Below are 19,203 nucleotides of genomic sequence, written 5' to 3'. Positions count from 1 at the left end.
CTGCCCAACATATGCTGCAGCTCACAGCTGGCTCTCATCTAAAGACAGTGCAGACGCACATCTGGACAGATGAGGGAGGACCATTAACAAAGAGAGACAGTGCAAAAGGTTAAAGACTTTCAGTTTTTTTTAAAAAAAAATCTCTGATACAGCTCATCATCTGATTGAGTTTATGCAGAGTCTTGAGGTCAAGAGAAAGGTCACAGACCTATAACTTATCAACCACTCTGGCATTTTCTTGAGACAAAACAGCACCAGGACAACTTTCATGCTAATACATACGTATAGCATTTAAGGTTAGCAGAGCGAGCCGATAACATGGATAGCTAATAGCGGGGAAGCAAGCTTAGCAATACGTACCGGAGGACAGACTGGCGAGCAGAGCGCACCAGTGTGTTGCAGAAGGGTTGGGTGCTTGTATGATGCAGATCCTCTATGGACCTGTTCCAAGATTTAGCCTTGTCCAAGAAGCCATCCTCCCCATTCTCCAGCCCCTCAAAATCCAACCTGGGCCACATACAGACAGACAGACAGATAGACAGACAAGCCAACACAGAGGCACAGATAGGGGTGTAGATGAGAGGCATGGGGGAGGCTAGGTTAGCAAGGCAGCTTGGTAGAGAGCCAGGGGTTATCACAAGAACTGTCATCAAGCTGCATGATAAAGATTCAGCACAGAGATTCTACCTATTCAGGCAAAGTATAGCTCAGCGCTACACCACATAGCATCTGTCCAGAAACACGTTTGCCAAGTACGCAACAAGGCATACACACATATCCAAAGAATGCAAAAGCAATTTTTATTTGATGCACAAATGCACAAGCAGTTCATTAGGCTCTACAGGACACAACGTGTTAACTCAGCAGCTGGATCCACTGCCCAACCCAGGTTCTGGCAAGAGTCATAAGAGGTGTGTGTGTTTGTGTATATGCGTGCAAAAGTACTCACATGACAGCACACTGGGCAAAAGAGAGATACTCCACCAGGATGTCGAGACCTCTGTTCTCATCATTGAGGAACTCCCTGACCCACCTGTGACGCAGGAGAACAGAGAGGGGTTAGCAGGGCACCAAATCAAGAACACACCCTTATCCAGGGCTTGAGTTTACCCATTAATAGAAAAGAGAGAAAACTGAAAACAGAGAGAAAAAATAAATGCAAACATTAAATAAAAAGGACAATTGGCGTCCATAAGACTCTGGTTTATTACATCTTGGGTCCAATTTTTGTATTTTCGGGCACCCTTTCCAACTTCAACTTTAACTATATTGTCCCCAAGGGGTAGTTTGTCTTGCAGCCACGTAAAACATAGAACACACAGAGACTTAAGCACACAGACGCACATAAAACATACCTGAAGCATGAAACACATTAACATAAAACTTAGAGTGTGCCATCAGCCCCTGATAGTTACATGGGCTGAGTTGTATTCAACAGTTTGATGAGAAGTAAAAGAATTATTCAGCCTATTAGACCTGCGCTGTTCAATCGGTGATAAAAACATTGACTGTACCCACCAAAGTGGCGGAATCTGAGTGTGCACCAAGTAAGACAGGAGCAGTAAGACAATCTTACAGGTTTTGAGAAAAAAACGTTGGCTCAAATTTCACTTACTTAATTTCCCTTAGCTGTGTGTGCACACAGTTTTCCTACAATGAGGGATTATTACAGACATTTCAGGTGCGCTTACTTTCAGTTTTCACGTGGTTTATGAACTGTGTGATTGTGTGACTTGTGTTTCTTGCACTGTCTGACTTGGATCTCAGCAATCATTTGGGTAACTATAATCCTATTCTAACTGATAGAAGTGATGGCAAAAGCTATAAAAATAAGACCCAAGTTGTTAACTGGAATGATCCTTTAAGGCAGCTCCGAAGGGGGTCTCCCCTTCCCTGACAGGAAGAACTTGGCAAGAATGCAGCGGAAAGTAAACTAGAGCAAGGCTTCAGATTTCCTCCCCATTTAACTCCAGTTTTCTGGAGAGAGAAACAACTCCTAACAAAGGAATTCCCACTGCGATGAGAGAAAGAATGTGGAGGGAATATGGCTAAGAGAAGTGGGCTCGGGTCGAACCTCTGACAGTTTAGTCTGCCTCCCCCCACAGACCCCAGTCACCTCCTCCCTACTTCATGGAACCCCAGAGGGGGACAGGATTGAGGTAAAAGGTTCTTAAAATAGTCCTGAAGGGCTGGTTCTGATGACAGACTGCTAGTCAGCCAATAGTGAGTTAGGCAGGAAAGCAATCAAGAGCTTCAAAGTAGCGGAGGAGAGGAGAGGAGAGGAGGGAGGGAGGGGGAAAGGGAAGAGAGGTGAGCAGAGGAAAGCGAACAAAGCAGTTAGTTTGGGTGAAGAAGGGAAGGGGGAGGACAAGGAGGCGGGCTTGATCATCAGTTTCCTGTCTACCACCCCACCCTCCCTTTTCTCCCTCCTTGCCTCTGACCCCTCACTCCTTCCTCTCTCGCTCCCTCTACGTCTCTCCAACCAGTTGCTATTTCAGATTTTCTTGGCAATCTCAGGAATAACACATCTGAAAGGGCCCAGGACTCAGACGCACACAATAAACCTGCGTCTGTTACAATTAATCCCACCCACACAAGCCCTCTGAAAATAGCCTCCCTTTTTTTTTCTTTGTCTGCGGGTCTTTCTGGGAAATGCATTGAAACATGCCTTTATTGATGAGGCCTAATAGAATATGAGTTATTCTTGGAGCTCCATGAATGCTATGGAAAATCAAAGCCTTTATGGGATTGTTTTTGCCCAGGATTTCAGTGGCAAGGCACTGCAGCACATTTTTAGTCAAATCAAGAATCATGTGGGCAACACTGAAGATAGAGAGACCTAAACTAACATCCACACATACAGTAGGTGCAGGGTAAACTGTGCAGAGTGGAAATATGTGACCAAAAAAGATAAAACATCACAAAGAGGATGTTTGCTTTGGTATGTGAGAAATGTGTAAACATAAAAGTATCCTTGTGTGTGTGTTTTTCTGCTTTTCACTGGGTTCAGCATTGGTCAGCCGGTCTTCCTGCCCCTCTGGCATACACAACAAAGCTTCCTGCTCCACACTATGGGGGAGTGGACGAGGCAGCAGCACAATGGCTACCATCTGGGCATTATGAGGACCAGCTCTATGAAGTGGAGCTGCAGAGCTTGGCAAGTTAGAACAATGGGGGGAGATCTGGGCACCAGAGAGAGCTCTGGGTCCCTGCAGCAGCAAGAGCAGAGAAAGGACTATTCTTTACAAGGGAAAACAATAACATGGTTTCCTCAAGCATTGTGCACCAATAAACAAATCTGTATAGAGAAATGAATTGATTACCCGATGTGGTTTGTCCTCAGCGATATCTCCAGCTCCCTCAAGACTTTTGTAGATTCCTGCACCCGCCTGCGAAACTTCTGCGACAGACAATGGAATCAGATTGTTGCTGCACATTTATCACTGTCCAGATTTTACTTTATAGCAGTTCTTTCTAATTGGAGGAAGTGTCTGAAAGGTTATTTATAATTCCCCACCTTTCGCGTGACTCCGGGATCTAAGTATCCTCGTATTTTCTGGATGTAGGTGTGAGGTGGATTCTTGACTTGAAACCTCTCCTGAAGCCCAAAGAAGATACACAAAAGAATGTAATTTCACTGGCAATGAAAGACAAAATGTTTTTTTTTTTGCAGAATGAGTTAAGGTAATGAGGTGTGTGTGCATTTGCAGTGCAGGTTTGGTCATGAATCAGAATTTCTGAATGCACCTGGTCGCAGATGAGGTCCCATTTCTTCTCATTGTCATATTGTCTGAGGAGCCGAGCTTTGTCTGGAGGCAGGTTCATAGAATTCTGAAAATATAAAATGTAAGAATTAGATTAATTTATGGCAAGGCGAAGCACTTTCATCTATATATGGCACATTTCATTACAGATAAAGTCAGTGTGTTTTACATTAAAGTGCATACAGCAACAAGAAGTGCCATGAGAATATTAAAAAAAACATAAAATGCAAGAACACACAACACTGATAACCAGCACCCACCAAAAGACACTGACATACCACAGACACATAATAACTAATTATAAGCCTCAGGAAACAGAACATTTTCAGTTTATTTTTTGAATGTGACAGATGTCAGCTCATCAGGAAGACTGAGCACAGGACCAAAGTAGCTTGAAGCACCTTCACCAGATGTGGATCTTATTCTAGGTATTCTACTCTGCTGCATTCTGAATGAGCAGGAGCCTTCTTATTGTTTGTTTGAGTAAACCAGCAAAAAAGTGCATTACAGTAATCTAATGTGGGTGAGATTAATGCATGAATCAGTTCCTCAGAATCATCTCGAGATATATCTTTTTATCGCCGCATATTTCTTTGTTATCTGTGTGTTTGACTATTTATAGCAGCAGTCACTGAGTGGGTGTCAGTAACCGGTACTTTATAGGCCTTTGGCGCCAACGCTGAAACTTTGGGGACTTACAGCATGACCTCACGTCCTGTGTTGACTTTCAACATCCTGCCACAGGAGATGATCCGCATCTCCTCTGTGCTCTCTGTCTCACTATCATTCAGGCAACACTTTCAGTCTCTCAGCCACTATCAGAGTACGAGCCTATTACGAGCCCTGTCATCTAATCCAGCCATAAAAACACACACACGAGACGTCCTGAGGCGGCCAGTTTACTGTGGCTCAAATTAAAGCCTTAATGCTCTAATTTATGTTTGAAGACCAATGCACTTAAGCGTTTTATGTCCTCGTGATGACTGTCGAAAAATAACAAAAACTATATAACACAAGCTGACTAATTACTTCCGTGACTGAGCCAAGAGCGTGTAAACAGGGGTTGACATGGAAATCTTAAAAATGAGGAAGCGCAACAATATGAGGGGAGCTCGCCAGGCCCTGAAACTGATCGCCTCAGCGTTTCTCTTTGAAGAAACATGAGGGATTGTTTGCACTGGGAACCCTCATTTACACCCGTATCAACAGTACCCCATAAGCCTGGCCACAAACGGCCTGTCAGCTTGACTTTTTAACCTGCAGCTATAACTCAGTCTCCCGTCTAAAACACCCTGCACTGTTATTAACCCATCCCACGCCAGACGTGATGTTCACACTGGCATTTTGCCACTGGCGGGGCCAATATGTGTTTGACAGATGGAAAAAAACATATATTCTTGTTCCTATGACAACCACTCAGTCACTGGCAGGGGTGGAATATCACATGTGAGTATTTTAAAATTCGTTTTCCACATTAGGACCACATTACTCACTCCATCAGCACATCATGAATCACGTTGTCTAAAGAAGACAGAGCTAAAGAAAAGGTGCTTCTGTATCTTCTTTTTTGCAACCACAAATTACAAAACACACTCAAAAACACATGCAGTAACCTTAAACTGTCAATGGATGCTATAGAAAAGCCCTTTATAAACAGATACAAGAAATGCAAAAATAAAATGCCTGAAAGACTATAACAGGCTGTAACTGTAGTGAAAAGCAGTGCCAAGATGTTATATATTGGGCCTTTGACATTAAGGGCTTTACAAATCCCACACAGGAGAGAAAAGAGAAGCAACATGCATACCAGATGTCCAGAATTACAGGAGGAATGTGTCCTGTTTATAGTAGTAGTTTATAGTAGTAAATTTTCTCTCTTGTCTGACCCCCAAGCTGCTCTCTCCTCTTTTGTCTCTCCTGGGAGAGATTTTTACCTACAACACAGTCTTTAGGAAAGTCGTACAAGGAAGTGAAGAGTAGCATCTCCCATCTGTATCTGTCTCTAATGAATGATGTGAGTCTCTAAGCACTTTTAACAAAAAAGTGGATACAACCTGCAGTTTTTAAAAGCTATTTTTTAAAAATAAATGGAAAACGGTTAATTAGGGTTGGTCCACTTTCTTGATTAGCATTGGTCACTGATTAAAAACTAGTACAATAAATAATAACCTTATTTTAAACTCCGGATAATGTAACATAAGCTTGGTTTTAATGTAAATGAAATAATAAACCCAGATATCTGCTCCAGCATCTGGCCAGGCCCGAAGCCTGTTCCTCTCTGTTTTCTTACTCAGTCATGCATACTAAAGTAGAACTGTGGGGCAAACAGGCAAAGAGCAAGGTCCCCTTTTGTGCTAATTTAATCTTGACTTACTGGAAAACAAACAGACCAGACACAAACGCAGATGCTCATTCATTTAGTAAAGACAAAAGAGCAAAAGTTGAAAATGGCGAAAACATTCATTAGAAGTGGAAACAGTATAATATTGAGAATTGCATGAGGAGCCCTGCCTTCTGCTTTATAGGAGAGTCATTATAAGCAATGAAAACACACTGAAGACATTGATGTTTCATAATGTTCTGCTCTTTGTCTGTTAGAGCCTAAGGGATTGTAAACAAATGCAGGTGGGACTGTGTGCAGATGTGTGTGAGGTAACAAAGTTAAAATGGGTTTAAAAAAAAGTACTGCTTGACTGATTGAGCGTATAGAGAAAAGGTTTCTCCCGCAACAAGGCAAAAAGCAGAGGGGATGTTTCCTTTCTGACTAGATTTGGGTAATTTGAACCAAGTAACCCAATTTAGCTAATTTCATTTCACTTTCTCCCACACTGATACAATCTTGCACTTCCCGTGTTTATAAAAAGCTAAAAAGAAGTAGTCTTACGTGGGAGAAGGAGCAGAGGAACATCATTTAGTAGCTTTATTTACTTACTTATTTTCAGGGGTAAAATACTACAGTAATGCCAAAAATGTTTGGTGCTTGTTATGTTGCCACACTGCCCACATACTCTCTCCTCCAGCAAGGCCTTTCTTGTTTGACCTGAGAATGGCTCGACAAAGGATTCAATATGAAGCTTTGTTTTGGTTTGGTACTGTGCCATTCCCATCCTTTGACATTTGAGCTATATTTTTTTCCTCATAGAAAATCGCTAACAATGGCTGGTGGGCAGGGTCAGAATATGCCCCCTGGTGCTGTGTAGAGCAAAATCCGGCTAAAACACAACACCAGGACACTGCGCAACCAGATGAACTGGTTCTATTATCAACACTATCTCTCCCATCATTAGGGCCCCTTTTGTGAGCCAGAACAAGAGACAGAGTTTCCAAACAGAATGAAAAACTCCAGAGTTTTAAACTATAATATAGTTTATGAGCTTGTTAAAAGACCAAAATATGAATCTTTTTTGCTTTTCTCTTGCACATAAATCAGCCACAAAGCAGTAAGTAAATGAATAAAGAGACAAAGGGTATATTGGAAGAAATTTGACTACTCTGATAGAGTAACTGACAGAAAATTAATTTACATTTTTAATGGTTAATCATTTAAGTCATTTATCAAGCAAAACAGCAAACATTTGCTAGTTCCAGCTTTCTAAATGTCAGACAAAACAAGCAATTTGAAGATGTTACCTTGGTCTCTGAGAAATTATGGGCACTTTTCACTGTTTAGAATAAAAAGATTACTCAAAATTATGCTTGACAGTCTAATTCATTTAATTGACAGTGCAAAATAGCCATTAGTTGCAAACCTAGGGTAAATAACAGGCAGATAAGAAGAAAAAGATAAAGAGCACAAACAAAAGAAAGAAACAAAAAGTAGAGCTAAGAAGGAAAAGGATGTGTGGAGGAGGACTATTCACAGGCAAATGTAGACGGTATAAACTCAAAAACAGAGAGACATTTGAGCCATTGAAGGAGGAGGACAGAGGTTTTAAAAACTCAACAGTTAAAGTAGTTGACGGGGGTCAGGTTGCCGGTTAAGGAGGCATGGAGAGTCCAAGAGAGCCATCAGGGACTCAGCAGAGTGCTCAAGTCACGCACAGTCACCCCCACAGCCAAGGGAAGTGCTGGTCACCTCAGACATCACAGTCGACAGGGCAACTCCATCTGCCCTCAACTGGACAGCTTCCTAATCCGAGCTGATTTACAATTAGCCTTGAGTTGAGTTTATGACCTGCAACTCCGGCCAAAGGCTCCCAGAGAAACAAATGGAAAAGAGCGACAGGATGTCCCCCCCCCCCCCGATCTTTCTCACAGCTTCACACTTTGAGCCAGGATAAGATATAAAACCAACATGCACCAAAACTAAATGACTCTTCATTTTAGACTGTTGCAGAATGGCTCTGTGTTGCCCAAGTTGCTTCCAGGGTTGTTGCCAGGCTTGCAACAGAGTTTTATTCTGCAAGATCTCTTTGGTTATATTTTAACTATATTTTCTTTTGTATTGTACACACTCTGATGTTAACTTGCCTTGTGCTGGCCCAATGAAACCCTGAAATAATCTGGTGTAAATATGATCAAAAAATGGACTGGTTGTTTCATTTAAATGTGGTTAAGTTTGCTAACTTTGTCTCAAAAGCCTGGAATGGAGGGTAATAAGAGCTATTTAAGTAGTATTTACTCTGATGTCTCCAGTATTATATGGTAAGGTTTTTTCAGTGATATATTGACCAGTCAAATTCTGAAAAGGTGATTGTGAAAAAGATTTGAACTGATTTTCTTAATCTTTGGACTTTTTGCAATATTGTTTGGAAATATGAATATTAATATCTGGTATCTTGTAAGCCCATACATGACATAATACTAAAAAACTTTATTCTTCATTCATTTAGAAAGGTATTATGCTTTTCCTTATCCCATTTATGTGGTCTACTAAGGAAATGCATCCAGTGTGATTCTCTCTTTGGTGCTTTATCATTGGGTTGGAAATGCAGAATCTGTCTTTTTATCTACTTTGATAGGTTTACACAGGCCAGACCTAGTTGTCATCAGTTCAGAGGGAAAAGAGTGGGCGGCTGAACAGCTTACTAAGCTGGACAGAGCCTGTGGCAGTTCAGTCAGAGGCCCAGACGGCCCTCTTTTACCCCCAACAAGTCTGAGTGTCTGCTCATCAGGGTGGGGTCCAGGAAGAAGGGACCTATGGCACGACTCAACTGGAAGCTGCCCAGCCAACATAACCGAGGGTAACAGCCAAAGACAACAATGAACTGAGCTTAAAACGCATTTGAGACAAAGGCGAGGTAATTTAGTTGTTCATGTACTGTACAGCACATTTCATATACAAAGAAGAACACAACCAGATTAAATTAAAAGATTAATAATAGAAAACAACAGAAAAGGTTAAAACATAATTAATATTTGGATATCAGAATATTAGAACTATAAATCATAAAAAAAACAATGTCCTAACCCAGCCACTTATTTGTATTTATCATTTAACATCTGACCCTTTAATAGAGTAATCTTTTTGTTTTGACTCTGAGCAGCTGAAGCCTGAAAAGAAACAGTTACATTAATTTAATCTACTGAGAAAAAAGCATGGATCAGCTTTTCCAGATCCTGTTTGGACATTACTCCCCCTGACTGCTTTATTTTACAGAGGATGAAAGGCTGATGTTGCAACATATCGGACATGGCGGCTTAAAATTTCGATTTTAGATCTTTCATGATAACACTCAGATATTTGGCCTGATTCTTACTTTTCAAGAACAACAAACCGGCAAACAGAACATGCACATTGCTAATGTTATTGTTAATAATCTCAGAGAAATGTTATTGGCTGCTTCTTCTCTTTTCTCCACAAACAGTTAAGGCACTAGCATATATAGTTTCAAAGCCGCTTGGCTATAAATGAAAAAGCAACACTCTTCAGAAAATACTTCAATAATCCAGTAACAAAGGAAAATACCAGACCAGCCAGTGAGGGGAAAGATAAGACCTGTAGCTCTTTAATGAAGGTTACTGTCTGAGGAGGGTGGAAAAAGCCAGGCCACTGATCCCTGTCAGGAAGTGGAGCCAAGAAGGAGGCAAAGAAAACACAATGAATATGGGACCTGGGATGTTTTCTTTAAGCATATTAACTGAGCATATGTTGCCCTCACAACAAGAGAAGAAAGTGATGCAGCAGTTCCTATGCCAGAGGTGGATGGATATAGGTCAAGATAAATGTGTAGCTCAGAAAAAAACAAAAGGAGAGAAATAAATAAGTGTCTACACCCTCATAGATGCAAAGGACAGGAAGGGTGTCATGTACAGGTCACGTAGACTTGCAACAGATTACACGAGGTGGGGTTCAGCAGAACAGATGACCTGATAGAATGACGTCTTATACGGCAAACTTAATAGTGAATCATTCTGTGACAGCATCCAAAGATATATTTATTACATTAGCTTTTTATTAATGAATGTTGCTGTCAGTGCTATTGTTTGGCTTTCTCCTTTTCCTCACTGTTGGAACACAATGAGAGGAGACAGGATGAGAGCCTCAGCTCTTGTCGTCACAGGGCTGCAGGGACTTCCTCTACTCGCCAGGAAATCAAAAACGGCTCTGAGTAATGTTAGATTTGTTCTGAGGCTGCTATGTGTAACACAAGCGTGCGTGTGTGTGTTTGTGTGTGTGTGTTTTTGCACATCCACTCTGACAATGTGTTTATGCATGAAAGAACTCTAGGTGTTTTTCCAGCTTCCAGGTAAGGCCCACTGAATTGAAAGCAACAAAGCAGAGTGTGAGAAAACACTGCCCCCCTTTCTCTGAACAGACATCTGATCGTCCTATCGCTCTTTCGCGAGGTAACCCGAACTAGGCAATCACAACAAAGCATGGGTCTTGCACAAAGATGCTGGAAGACTGTGAGGCCAACAGAGCAAATGCTACCAGTTCTCCAAAAGACAGAGACTGGAGGTGGGAGGGACAGAAAGCAGAGGGGAAGATGTTTTTCTAACAGGCGGAGAAGTAAAAGTTTCCCTGTCTACTCCTACTGATGCTGTTTCTTGTTTGCAAAGAAAATATAAACAGACTCAGTTAAGAACTTGTTTATTAAGATATTAACATAACAGGTAAGAGCAAGCACCTCATTTACATGCAAATCTACTGTCAGCAGGAAAACCACATTCCCGACATGTGAGACCTAAAGCATGTGGTTAGTGAAACTCTGTAACACACCAAACATTAAGTGCTTTCCAATTTCCAAACAGTCAAAAAAATAGATGTGGAAAATTCTGTGTTAATCAAAAAAATAAACCCTTGTTATCTTGACATCAGTTGATGTAGTTTTATAGCAAGACATGTATTATGGCTGCAAATAATGATTCATTGATAAATCATTGGAAATAAAATTTCCAGGTTAATCAATTACATGTTGTAGAACGATTAATCGATCAGTCCATCAGAGGATAACATATCAGCAGCTATTTTGATAATCGATTCATCATTTCAGTCAACTTTCAAGCAAAAAAGCCAAACATTCTTTGGTTTCAGCTCCATAAACATGAGGAGTTGCTGCTTTTCTTATTAAATATTAAATTCACAATTCCTGCAGTCCAATTTACTAGTTCTGTCTGACCCAAATATACTCAATTTATAATTAAGAAAAGCAGCAAATCCTTGCATCAGAGAAGCTAGAACAAGTGATTGTTTGGAATTTCTGCTTGATAGATGACTTAATCGATTATGGGAATTGTTGTCTGTTTATTTTCTGTTGATAGACTACTTGATTAATCAGAACTACTGTCTGTAACAGTGAACAGAAACAGTGGTTGGCTGAAACTTTCCCTAAGGGAGGTTTGCAACTCATTTCATGAAGTGTTAAATCCCCATTAAATCAGGAGTTAAATGAGACACAGTTTACAGCTGTGGTTTCAGTTTCAGGCCTTCTTTAGCATTTCATGCCGGTCCACTACCTTCCCCTCTCCAGCCTGAATGGCTTCTAGCTCCCTCTCTTCTCCCATGAACTTGTGTCTTCGAGTCTGTGACCTCTAAGTCACTCTGTTGAGAGAATAACTTTCCCTCCAGTCCGTTCTTTACAACACTCAACCCAAATGTACATTCCACAGCCAGTCAAAGCAACAGGAAGTTGGTGCAATGCCGTTTTCAGTTGATAAATCAAGAACCGCCTCCCAGAACGCATTTGCTAATCCATTTATTTACCCGGTGACGTAGCAGTGATCAACAGCAGTGATAGCTGTGTCCAAGCTAGCCATTATCATCACAGGCGTCTTTGAAGCCAAACTAACGGCCACTGCCTAAGATAAAGACGCAAATGTCCGGAGCTCAAGGTCCTTCTGGAGCCAGATGTTCCTCGAGCTTCAAATGTGAGCGAACTTGAAATGCACTCTTGTTTACATGTCCTTATCTAGGAAGTTGTTTTTATCCGATACAAGCGTCCAAAATAACAGTGACGTCAAACTTTTACAGATATCCCACCTGGCAAAATTTTGCACCAACCACATTGTCTAGTTCGTTTGTTTTTTTTTAACAAATCTAGGAAGTGTGAACACAAACAAAGATACACATGTTAAGTTAGCACTGAGTTATAAATAAATACTACAATTGGTCATGAATCAGAGGTATTCGTTCATTCCTGTGTTGCGAACATCCTGTTTGTTCTTCTCTGTGCGTCCATGCAGGACCCAGGGAAGCCCCAGCCAACAGACGATATTCACAGGGAATGTCAGGAATGCAGGTACATGAATGCCTCAATAACTCATGCCGGGCCAGGCCTTTTGACACACTGCCCAGTTAAAGAGATGAAGGTCGGCCAAAGAGAAAGGGCAACAAATCTGAGCCTGAGCTGAGTGGGAATAAAAGTTTTGAATCAAATAATCTTTCTGAGCATTTGTCTCCTTAGAGGAAGTCAGAGTTGGAAGGAGAAACAGTGATAAAATAATAAAGGGAACAAAAAGTAAAATCAAAAGAAAAAAAATCAAGACACATGACAACTGCTGAGTTATGTTGTTAGTCGTACATCATAAAAAGTCCCCCTTTATCTCTAGATAATTCACTCGAAGTGTCACTGTAAAAAGGCAGAAGTAAAATGTGAGAAATGAGAAGATAAAGAAAGTCCTTTAAGTCATTTAAGGAAGGCCTGGGAAATAATTACATCACGTCACTAGTGTATACTAGAGGTAGCATCAAGCTGTAATCCACTGGCTCTTTAAACAGGCTTACAGCAGTTCCTCTCAGCGTCCACGTAAAAAAGAGTGTAGCTGCACAAAAGGCACCAGGGGATGAGGCCCCCTTTCTAAAACAACACTGACTGACAGAGTCCCCATTGTATTGAGGAGGAAACCACTTCTCCAACCTACAGCCTTGGTGCAGCTGCATTGGAGCAGCATGCAAACCCCCACAACACCCCCCCCACCACCAACACACACACACACACACACACACGCATATGCATATAAATGACAAACACATGCAGTGGTTTTTTGCATGTATGAATAAATCCAAACCCACAGATAATCTGTGAAAGTTCAATCAAACGACAACAACTACATGTGCTTTAGCTTTCTTGGCTATCTGGCTTAACAGAATCAATCACTTAGGTGGATCTGATGTACACGATCTATGTTGAATGTGGACATGTTATATCTGCTCAGTCATGGTCTTTAACTTGACCTTTGCTTTCCAAAATAGCTGCAAGGAAAGAGGCAGAGAAGCACTAAAACTCCCCATAAAGCCCGGCCCAGATTGGGGGAATTGCAGCCCGAGGGCAGAGAAAGCCAGGTGGACAGCCTTGTGCTGCCTGCACCGCTGCTCTAAAACTGAGTTAACTGTGTGCACTCGACTCCCATAATCCCCCTCTTCCTGGGACACGGTGGTGGGTAGCTGAGCCAGATGTACGCTCTCTTCCAACTTAAGTGACGTAACAAACACATTTTTTTTCTCTTTTTTAGAAAAGAGGAAGGTGGTGGTGATGTGTGTGAGAACGGGAGGGTTAGGCACATAAATAAAACGCCACAGCCATTAAACAAAGAGAAATGATTTAGGTTTCATGTCCAAAAACACATCGCACAGCTTGACTCTATTAGTTCCGCTTGAGTGGCATCTATCAGACATTGCAGCTTTCTTTAGACTCCAACCATCAAGAAAACAGTGATGTCAGACAGGGTGCTGGAGTCGCATTGTCAGCATGTCTGATTTCACTACTACTGACTCAACGCTAACCTCTCCTTCTGTATTTTTCCCAACATTTGCTGCGACTTAATCTTGAGACTTCCTTTTGTGAACAATCAAACCTCAAATAAAAAGCTGTGATTGCACTTCTTTGCATGATGCAACTGGATGTCAGCGCATAAAAGATGCCGGGAGTTGAGCGGAGGCAGACAAATCGGTTAGGATTGTTTCCAATGCAATCAAGTAGTGAAAATAATCCTGTGCTTCTCCCATAACAGCTCTTAAATATGTGTGCACTGTTTAAAAATGTTGGTAAAGTCATTACAACCGAGAACGGTGGCAGACAGCCAGTTCAAAGGGAATTTTCCCTCTCTGAGTTCTCCTGCGGCCTCGGTCTCGACCAGACCACAGGAATCCAGCGGCAGATTGGTGCTCGGGCACTTTGAAAGAGGATCTCAGGCCAGACGTACACCTTTGAAAATGCCACTCATTCATCTCACATCGTTTTCATAAGCACAGAGTCATATGGAGAAGGTTATTTTAGAGGCCAGACCCACAGTGAGAGTGAATTCAGGGAATGGGAAAGTAGGAAACACTGACTGGTTGAATGAATGAGAGATTCCATTTCCATTTTGGAACCACACAAAGTTGTACGGTCCAAGGATAAGTAAGAGTTACCAAGGACAAAGAGATGGAAAAAGAGCCAAAACTATTAAAGGAACGCTGCCAATGACCAAGATATAATTTTATAGATGTGGCTTCTATGTTGTGGATCTACACTTGTCTATGAGTGAGGTCTAGGTAGATCTATATCACAATCTGAATTAATGACATGATATACACCAGAAGCAGCTTGCAGGAACACAGTTCTCATTGTAAAGCGAACCAACCACCATTGGCTACAATGCAACTTCCCCTGTTAAATGAAGAAAGGAAAATGCCAGGCAACTGTTTCCAGCCACAAAAGACAGAGCTGAAGCTGTTTCTGAGGATGCTGGACAAAAGAGACCAAGAAGGAGCGAGGCGATGCCTTTAGCACATGCTCCCGGTTAGACCTGACCCAGGCATTTTATTAGCAGACCGCATGAAGTAGTCTAAGCTAACCCTGGGGTCTCACTCGCCCCCTCCTCCACCACTGCCCTCCACCATTTACAGTAGAGAGCTGCTGTTAAAGTCATTAGCCCAGGGATATTACTACGCTGGCGAAGGCTGCTGCACCCATGACATCATTATGGGCTGCTGTCATTCCAGTGGGACGTCTGCGTGCCGTGTCTGGGAGGAGAGGGCAGTCCCACCACGCAGATGCAGACACATCCATCCAGCAGCAAGCAGCAGCATGCCATCATGCAGCAAGAAACGCAGTGATCCAAAGAGGGGAAAAAACCCATGTCCAAATACCCATTTATGGAGAGTGTGTTATTTATCGAGGCTGCTATGATGCCAGTTACGTCTCTGCTGAGAAATACTAAAGAAAGAAATCTGCTCAATTTAGCAGAAGTTTTCCAAAGTATTTTTTGGCATATGTGAAAAAAGAACTCAGATATATAGCCACTGCCAGATGACAAAGCCATGGCCTCGTCTTCCTGAAGAGCACCAACCAAAAGACAAAAGCTTTTGATGTACCTTTATCTCGAAACAAGAGGCAAGTAGTGCAGGGACAAGAGGACTGATAAGAAGACTAAAATATACAAGTGTGTTGTTCTTTCCCACAAAGTAAAGGAAATCTGGAGCTACTGTACTATAGGGTAGGGCGGGGTTGGGGTTAGAGAGCTTGAAAAACTTTTCCCAGTCAAAAACACAACTGAAATGTTGAGTCTACTGGCCCTTGCATAGAAATCATCTGCTCTGCACGGCTGAACATAATAACAGTTATTGACTTTGTGCTGCAGGGCAGTCAGAACAACTGTTCCAGTCTCCAGGCAGGATAAGCAGTATGTTGATTAAAAAAAAAAAAAAAATCTTTTCTAGGCTTTCTTTATGGGAAACGTGACGTCTACAAATCATCAACCATCAGTCATTTGGAAAAACTTTACATGCATCTAAAATGTCTGTTCAAAACCAAACACTTAGCCAAGCAGTGAGTCATCTGCATGACAAAGACGTGACTTGAGCTGTCATAATAGCGCCTACAGCGTAGTACAGTGTGTAGTTGTCACAATAGCTGAGACTTTGCACAGCAGTCAACAAGCAGGGCCCTGAATGGCTTCTTGCTGCGCTAGCCTCTTCATATGAGGGTTTTACTGTGTAGCTGTTGATAGCTTTGGCAAGCAAATAATGGCTTCATTCCAGAAACATAGAGGGTCCACAGTGTTCAAGAATGAGACTATCTGAGTAATGCTGTGAAGATTGCAGTTCTCTGCTGTTTGATACTGTAATTAAAGTCTTAAACAGATGAAAATAAAGGCTGGGTGTGGTTATGCTGAAATTTGGAGTGAGGAGCACAAAATCAGCACCTGTGAGAAACCCTCATACTAGTATTTAACAAAAAAATAAACAGACAGGTAGTGTATTTTCTACATTCAAATCTTTCTGAATCTTTGTATATTTTATGCTGCTATGACACGTGTTGTAAGAGGCCTGGATCACTTACACTGTAACAGAGCAACAAGTTGGAGGGATGTTACTGAGCTTTCTGTCTTCTGTTTGGGTGTATGTGGAGCTGATCAGGCGTGGAAACAGTCCTTGAACATGTAACTCAAACAAAATAAAACTACAAGACTGAAATATTACTCAAGTAAATGTAAAAAAGAAGCTTTTTTGAAGACTTTTCTACCAGTTACAGATCCGGATGTTACTAAAAGTGGCCATAACATTGTGAGGCTAAAAGTAGCTCCTAACTGAGTTTGGAGAATCTCCTAAAAATAAGGGACACAACAGTCCTAACTGAAGGATTTCTAAGTTTTTGGTCTAAAGCCCCTTTCAGTAGGAATAATTCCCAAATCATTTTAGAGCAACAAGTAAGTCCTAATGGTGAGATAAGACACGTGAATACAGCCCCAGTGCTCTAGTCCAGTCCAGTTCTCTTCAGTGATACTCTTCCAAATGGCAATAGGAAAGGTTTCTCAGAAAACCAGAAATGTGGTGATAATCTAAATTGAGTCATTACTGCATTACATGGCTCTCAACCTTGTGTGCCTTTGAAATGACACAATGTTTACTTATGACCCCTCATTACAGGTTATGACCTTGCTGTGGGTTGAAAGAAGTTCAACTAAAGAAGAGTCACTTCTCCTTCTAGGGATTGTCTCAAGAGAAAGATTTTTACAGGCCCTGAAAGTATCTAATTAAAGAGAACTAAGAAAAAATAAATGTTTTTTTTTTTAACTTTATCCCTTTAATCAACTGGTGGACCCTCAGATTTATCTGCTCATGTCAGGAAGTACTGCTATAGGCTATACTTTGTAAAAGAACTGAATACTATACTTGATCCAAGATCTCCTTGAGTAAAAGATTTGTCAATTGAACATTTAATCTATAAATTGTCAGAACATGGTGAAAAATGTCTATTAGATGTTTCTCAGATCTTCAAATGTGTGACCAACAATCCAAAACCCCCAAAGTATTTAGTTTGCTGTCACATAAGATAATGAAGAGCAGCAAATCCTCACATTGTGAATGCTTGGCATTCTTGCTTTCAAGCAATGACTTAAACGATTCATCATCAAAATAGTTGCTGATTAAATTTCTGTCAATGGACTAACAGTTGTATAGATTTACAAACTAGTTCCCACCCCTGGAACAGCCTGACAGAAGTTATTCGAAGGAAAACTCCACATGGTTTTTCCCAAAAAAGAGGAAACTTGTGAAGTCCCCTTGCGTCATGTGACAAAAAATGAAATGTTCCCTTGATGCAGGATGACTAACCTGAGTGTGTTGATAAAAGGTAAAAGTGGGTGTTGACTGTGTGCTCATTATTACAAAGCGTTCAGACAGCCTGATGTGGAGTGTAGAGAGAGGAGAGAGGAGAGAGGAGGAAGGAGGGGGGGGGGGGGACTCTTCGGGTGTGGGAGTTTTGGGGGAATTCAGAAAATGTTGTTTTCAGATGGTTAGCCTGCAGCAAGAAAACTTTAAATAAACACAGACGGAGAATGCAGTAATGTGTTCTGTCAAGGATATACAGTAATGTCCTTCCCCACTGTTGAAAAAAAAAATACCCCCACACCTCCCCTCCTCCTCCCACTCTCACCATGCTGTGCTCAGTGTTTGCCACTTCAGCCAAACGCTGAGTTGTCTGACTTTAGGGGAGACAAAAGAACCGCAGGAGAGAGAGAGGAGAGGAGAGGAGGGGAGAGGGGGGGACAGCAGGCAGAGAGAGAGAGGGGCGGGACAGCACAGGTCGGTTCATTTAAAATACCAGCAGCTCATAATAGACGATAAAGGGGTAGACATGTAAATACACATACACTTTCATCTCAGTTATGCCAACAAAAAAAAGCACAAATCAACTCTTTTGTCACCTCTCTTGTGTCACTGCTCTCATCTGAGTGGTGTTTATGATGCACTTATAAGCAAATGGGAGTCAAAACAAGTAGGCCTAGATAAAATAAACAAATACAACCACCAGCAGGCCAATGTGAAATAACTCAACATATTTAGACATTTGTGAGGCGTCTCTTGACCAACATCATGACAATCTGAGATAATTATAACTTACCAAAACAATGGCAAATTTCTCCTCCAGCTCGGTGGGGTCAGGCATGGGCACCTTCAGAGGCATGATGTGATGCTTCATCTCCGATTGGCCATCCACACTTTCTATATTACCCATTTTTCCCCCCGAGAAGAACTGTATCCTCTTGGTCACTTGAAACCTTGCAATCCTTCCTTTTTTTCAGTGATAATAATCCAGAAAAAAGTATTCCAACAATTTCATTAACGGATGAATCCAAATAATCCACTTTTCCAAAGCGAGATAAAACGCAGACAGTGCAGTAGTCTCGTATTAATGTCCCAAAATGCCATTTACACTTATTCAGACGTTTAGGTTTACAGTGTATTCCACTGTAGTTGCCCTACAAAACTTACTTTCAAAAGTAACAATACAAGTACAGCTGCTTTCTGATCCAGAAAGTACTTTCTGATTTGCCTGGCCAATCCATTACTTACAAAAAGATTTCCTCCTGCGACGGATAACTTTCAAATGCCGACCAATAGTTACTTAGTTGGTGCTCAACTTTCTTGGCTACGACGTGTTTCCATTCATTATTGTTGTGTGATCCTGATTAAGCTTCTTTGCTGTTGCCTCCACTCAGAGGGCAGGTTTTCCTCTCTCTGCCCTCCCCTGAGCGGGGGTGGAGGCGCTCCTGTTGGCTCAAACAACCTGTC

The 19,203-nt window shown here is 41.6% G+C and overlaps 1 protein-coding gene across 7 annotated transcripts in view; it reads right to left on the bottom strand.

Moving 5' to 3' along the window:
* The window catches only part of fmnl3 (formin-like 3), a 31,941-nt gene extending 12,831 nt beyond the window's left edge, over positions 1-19,110 (bottom strand). For 4 of the 7 annotated variants that reach the window (XM_044352206.1, XM_044352211.1, XM_044352212.1 and 1 more), the window contains exons 1-6: positions 18,533-19,110; positions 3,748-3,831; positions 3,518-3,598; positions 3,324-3,400; positions 950-1,033; positions 361-507 (exon numbers count right to left, since the gene is read on the bottom strand). In XM_044352206.1, the coding sequence (XP_044208141.1) occupies positions 361-507; positions 950-1,033; positions 3,324-3,400; positions 3,518-3,598; positions 3,748-3,831; positions 18,533-18,646 (587 nt within the window). In that variant the 5' untranslated portion in view covers positions 18,647-19,110. The remainder of the gene's footprint in view (positions 1-360; positions 508-949; positions 1,034-3,323; positions 3,401-3,517; positions 3,599-3,747; positions 3,832-18,532) is intronic. The other 3 variants (XM_044352209.1, XM_044352210.1, XM_044352213.1) reach the window with 3 other exon arrangements.
* Positions 19,111-19,203: the final 93 nt, after the last annotated feature.

The sequence above is a fragment of the Thunnus albacares genome, chromosome 5 (genome assembly GCF_914725855.1).
Source record: "Thunnus albacares chromosome 5, fThuAlb1.1, whole genome shotgun sequence".
NCBI classification, from domain to species: domain Eukaryota; kingdom Metazoa; phylum Chordata; class Actinopteri; order Scombriformes; family Scombridae; genus Thunnus; species Thunnus albacares.
Note: the sequence above shows the minus strand (reverse complement) of the source record. Positions and strands in the feature narration are given on the sequence as shown.